Here is a 5,725-nt window from a genome sequence, read left to right on the forward strand (position 1 = left end):
CTAACGACTAAAGCCAGGTTTATTACCTTTTATTTATTTATTTTTTTGAGAAAGACAGTTGAACCTGTTCGATGTAAAATCTTCGTCTGCATACATCTACAACTCCAAAAAAAAAAAAAAAATAATAATAATAATAATAATAATAATATTAATAATAATTGAGTCACAGTGTGGAACTGAGGTCACCATCTAAAACCATTCAAGAACTTAAACAGGTTCTGGCTCTGAAGACACTAACAGTTAAAAGTACTTGTCCCAAACTCCAAAGCCAAACCCCTCTGAGTCTCTGTTTAAAATCGGAGTAGAAATCCTCAGTATGACTCCATTTACAAAGTCTATCCACAGACTGGATGAAAAGATTCATCCATGTTAGTATAGTTTAGTTAGCATAGCTATGCTATGTAGAGTCTCCTGGTATACTCCTGTGTAAACGGACAGACTCCCTTTGCTGAAAGCTTTGCTTGGTTTTCTGCTCATTCCATCGACATAGTAGGATCATTTTAAATGTTCTGCGAAAAGTCTTGTTGCACAGAGCATAGCACATCGGGTTAACCGTGCTGTTGACGTAGCATAGCCAGTAGCCTAGGGCCCACAGGGATTCTGGGATGCAGCCGTTGCAGAAGGTGTTGATGAGCACCATAATATTGTACGGTGTCCACGTTATAATGAAAGCAAATAGGATGGCACTGAGAGTCTGGGCAGCTTTCTTCTCTTTCACTAGCGACATGCGCTTACGTTTAGTAATCTGCGTCCTTGCACGAGAGACAAAACGCTTTGCCAGTGCCGCCTCTTTAAAAGATATAGGAGTGGAGGCAGGTTTGTTAGTGGTATCATCGGTCGTATTGATGCTTGTGGGCGTAGCCTGAATGCCGGACACAGACTGCACATTGGAAAAGTTAGTGGCTAAGCGCTTTTTGCCATTGCTGACAGGACAAGAAATACTGTCATTCTCGCTGTTGCTTCCTGCTGTTACTCGTAGTGAGTCTTCCTCAGAGGTGCCCAATTCCTCAGACTTGATATGGGTGTTCACAGCTGCCCGCATGCCAGGTAGGCTGAGGACGATGGAGAAGATAGCACGTGTGGTAGGTGGTGCACTCTCCTCATCATCAGATGAGCCAGAATGATCAGCGGTGTCATTGTTGTTCCAGCTATCACAGCTGCTCTGGTCCACTTCAGCTCCTCTATGGATCCCAGCCGCAGCACTAGACCTCCACCTCCAACAGTGACCAGAAAGTCCTAACAGAGCTTTTTGTCTCTGTGTGGATCGGTTCAGCTCAAAGCTGCGGCAGCTTCTAGAGCTTGCCCTCGTGGCAGAGATCCGGAAATGAGGCCGCTCTGCTCCCAATATCCGTCCTCCTGAGCCTTGAAGTCCTGCAAGTTCTCGTGAGCGGTTCTCGGTCTCTTTATAAATCCTCCAGTACAGTACACTCATAATGGTAACTGGAAGATAAAAAGCCGCCATAGCTGTACAAAACGTAATAATTGGCTCGGACAGAAACTGGATGTAGCACTTGTCTGGCGGAACAGTCCTCTCACCCACGAAATATTGCCAAAACAAGATGGCTGGAGCCCAGAGAATTAAAGATACAAGCCAAGCCAGTCCGATCATCAATCCTGCCCGCTTGGTAGTACGTTTGGCACGATACGACAGTGGGCGTGTGATGGAGAAGTACCGGTCGAAGCTGATCACCAGCAGGTTCATGACCGACGCATTGCTGGCCACATAGTCTATTGCTAACCAGAAATCACATGCCCAGTTGCCCATGGCCCAATGCCCCATCACAATATATGCTGTGTACAGGTTCATAGATATGACCCCTATGATTAGGTCAGCAAAGGCCAGACTGAGCAGGAAGTAATTGTTGACAGTGTTGAGCTGCCGGTTGACTTTGAATGAGACGATGACCAGGATGTTGCCGATGATGGTGATGAGAGACAGCAATCCTGTGAGCAGGACAATGAGAATGACCTGCCATAACGAATGGCCTCCCAAAGGGTTGTACTTGCTCTCCGATCCCCCGTTACTCCTGTTGACTACAGAAACAGTACTGAAGTTTAGAATGCCTTGGAGGAAAGACGTGTTGGTGTCAGCCATGCTCTGAAGTAGTGGCCATGGAGAGGATTGTGAGTAAACTGGTGGTCCCAGACTGCCTCTGGGCAGGTATTGACCAGGCTCCGTGCTGTTGGAGTCCATCATGCAGTCCAGGCATATTCTGAAAAAGCAAAGAAAAGAAAGAAATCGATAATTGCACAAAGGTGACAATGTTGCTAAGAAAAAAAATCGAATCAACTCAATTCTACTCACTTTAATTTGTTTTATTTTCAAATAGGTGCTAAACAAAATATTGCACATAAACGCCTTAAAAGAGATTTTTAACATCAAACCAGATGTGAAGAACAGCAGCAGGAAGAAAACAGAGATGGAACGTTTGATGCGAGTGCTTCGTAATACCAGCCAGTGCCTCAATTTATTTTATATTTTACCAAACAAATAGACCACGATCTCAGTCATTATATTTCAAGTACTGTAGCTTACATAACCGAGTACGATCATCTCAGCTTCGGTCAGATCAGAAAGGAAGACGTTCTTTACAATATTTAAGAATTTATAAAGGAATATAATAAATACAATACCAAATTGGTTTATTAATGATAGAAAAAAGATCCAAAGTTTAACAGAAGTGGATTTGAACTCCTGTACATCACATAATCATAATTATCCCATAAAATCCTATCATTCCCAACAGGATCCATTATAGTTCATTCATTCATTCATTTTCTACCGCTTATCTAAACTACCTCGGGTCACGGGGAGCCTGTGCCTATCTCAGGCGTCATCGGGCATCAAGGCAGGATACACCCTGGACGGAGTGCCAACCCATCACAGGGCACACACACACTCTCATTCACTCACACACTCACACACTATGGACAATTTTTGCAGAGATGCCAATCAACCTACCATGCATGTCTTTGGACCGGGGGAGGAAACCGGAGTACCCGGAGGAAACCCCTGAGGCACGGGGAGAACATGCAAACTCCACACACACAAGGCGGAGGCGGGAATCGAACCCCCAAATCTGGAACTGTGAGGTAAACATGCTAACCACTAAGCCACCGTGCCCCCCCCCCTCCCAATTATAATTCATTTTGTTTAATGTGCCTGGATATAAATCCATTTGAACGCTAAAATGGAGTGAACCTTTGTTAAAACAAAGAAATAATGAACTTCCTCCACACAACTTCACCAATCCTCACCCTCTCCCACTGTATCAACAAATCCTGATGGTCCACACAGCCACTAGAGAGCGCTATTGGCCCGTGCACTTTCTCGCTACAGGGTGGTTTGTACCTTTGTACTTTCTTGAAGGGTTTAATAACAGTTTGTTCTCAAACATTTGGCACATCAGAACAATATTGTCTTGTCACATAAAACGTTTACATTTTTATTCCCCACAGATTTATTTCTGGCGTTTTGTTCACCGTTTAGCGTCTTACGTTAAACGTGTCTAATTCTTTTATTGGGTCGACACGGTTTTAAATCCGTGTCCCGGTTATTGTAATTTAATATATCCTACCTTTCTTTAAATACTGTATTATTATTGGCTCAGATCCTGTCAGTACATCATACCAGTGTCATTAGTCTATCTGACCGGTCAGAAGGTAACAGATTCATATTCCTGATGATCTCCGGCTTCAATTTGAACTTTGCATTGATACATATGTGTATTTTTAAGACGTTTCTATACTAAATGAAATCATTTTATTTCGACCTGGCGGTAAGATTAATACTCGTGATGTAGATCTGGGTGACTTAAAGTCATTTGTGAAGCGTGTTGTTAAAAACCTGGGGGTTTTAATGGACGGTGACTTTAAACTAGAAAAACAGATTAATTTGGTAGTTAAATCATGTTTTTTTCAGTTAAGGCAATTATCTAAAGTCAAGTCATTTGTATCTTTTACTGATTTTGAGAGGGTCATCCATGCTTTTATATCATCCCACCTGGACTATGTCGGCATTGGTGAGGCATCTCTAATACGCTTGCAAAGGGTACAAAACACAGCTGCACGTTTATTAACGAGGACACGCAAACATTACACCTATATTGGCTTCCGTTCATTGGTTGCCCGTTCATTTTAGAACTGATTTCAAGATTTTACTTTTAGTTTTTAAATCATTAAACAATATTGGTCCTAAGTATCTTTCAGACCTATTGAAGCCATATGCTCCAACCAGAGCACTTAGGTCTTCTGGGCAACTGCTTTTAGTATCCCCCAGCGCAAGATTAAATAGAAGAGGTGACCGTGCCTTTGCAGTAGCGGCCCCCAAACTCTGGAATAATTTGCCTTTGTACATTAGGCGGCTCCTTCACTTGATGTTTTTAAATCACATTTAAAAACATATTTGTATGGTGCAGCATACAACGCAGTACGAGAGTTACCTGTTAGGAGTTCTTTTTAGTGTGTGTTACTAATTATTATTGTATTTATTGCATTTTTATTACTTTTATTTAGTTATTATTATTATTATTATTATTATTATTATTATTATACACCTGCTGTTTTAAAAAGGTGCTCTATAAATAAACTTTGATTTGATTTGATAACACCTTGTGCGAGGGCTCGTACGGCAGACGATCCACATCGTCGGTCGATTTGATGAAGTTTTCTGTGACTAGAGGCTTAGTTACCACTTAAGGAAGGAAGTCTCCAGTATCTCCAGGCTTTAGACAATTGAAAGAGCTACAGCTATAATTGGGTTTTTCTACACGGGGGAAGACTTCGTGGTTTGTCAGGTTATAGCTGCTGACCTGAGTGTCGTTTCACGGACATTCGCACAGCATTGTGTAATTCCACCGAAACACCTCTCAGGGGTCGAAGCGTGATGGACTCTGAAGGTGTGCTGTGGCTTCTGGCACCAAGACGTTAGCAGCAGATCCTTTAAGCCTTGGAAGCAGAGACGTAGGTCTTCCTGGATCAGGTTTTGTTTGTCCGGTACATCCCACAGACGCTGGATCGGACTGAGGTCTGGGGACTCTGAAAGCTAAGCCAATGACGGTTGTCGTTCCTTAGAGCACTTAGTAGGTTCCTCACAACACCTGCAGTTTTGATGACACTCTAACCCGCTCAGATAAACAGAAGTATAATGCGTCATTCTTTAATAAAATAATATAGTGATGGTGAATCTTATTGGAAAATAATCAGCTTCTGCGTCTCACCTCCCTGCCCTTGGTTATATCCCTCTAACAGCATGTCCTCGAGTGTTTCATTCCTTACTTACACTACAGTCTTGTACGTTATGTTGATGGCCTGGGGACGAGCCAGAGGAGTAATGACCAATAATGACTAATACAGCACACATGATGCATGTTTCCTGGCATCTCTCTCTCTCTCTCTCTCTCTCTCTCTCTCTCTCTCTCTCTCTCTCTCTCTCTCTCTCTCTTTGTTTTCATGTCTATATCTTTATCTGTATCTCTTGTCTGTTGTGCTGACAACATATTCTATCTATCTATCTATCTATCTATCTATCTATCTATCTATCTATCTATCTATCTATCTATCTATCTATCTATCTATCTATCTATCTATCTATCTATCTATCTGCCCCTCTTTGTCTTTTGTTCTCCCTCTCTCTCTGCCTCACAATGCTTTCTGTCTCTCTCTTCCTGTCTTTTTCGTGTCTTTATCTCTTTTTCTGTATCTCTCTCCTGTTGCTGCTCAGTCT

General features: G+C 42.3%; 1 protein-coding gene across 1 annotated transcript in view; it reads right to left on the reverse strand.

The window, feature by feature from the left end:
- chrm3a (cholinergic receptor, muscarinic 3a) overlaps positions 1-5,725 on the reverse strand; it is a 133,954-nt gene that overhangs the window by 536 nt on the left and 127,693 nt on the right. Inside the window, exon 4 of the mRNA XM_047821966.1 lies at positions 1-2,213. This exon is cut by the window's left edge and continues 536 nt beyond it. Coding sequence (XP_047677922.1) covers positions 398-2,197 — 1,800 coding nt within the window. The 5' untranslated portion in view covers positions 2,198-2,213 and the 3' untranslated portion in view covers positions 1-397. The remainder of the gene's footprint in view (positions 2,214-5,725) is intronic.

Source organism: Tachysurus fulvidraco, chromosome 12, assembly GCF_022655615.1.
Source record: "Tachysurus fulvidraco isolate hzauxx_2018 chromosome 12, HZAU_PFXX_2.0, whole genome shotgun sequence".
NCBI lineage: Eukaryota > Metazoa > Chordata > Actinopteri > Siluriformes > Bagridae > Tachysurus > Tachysurus fulvidraco.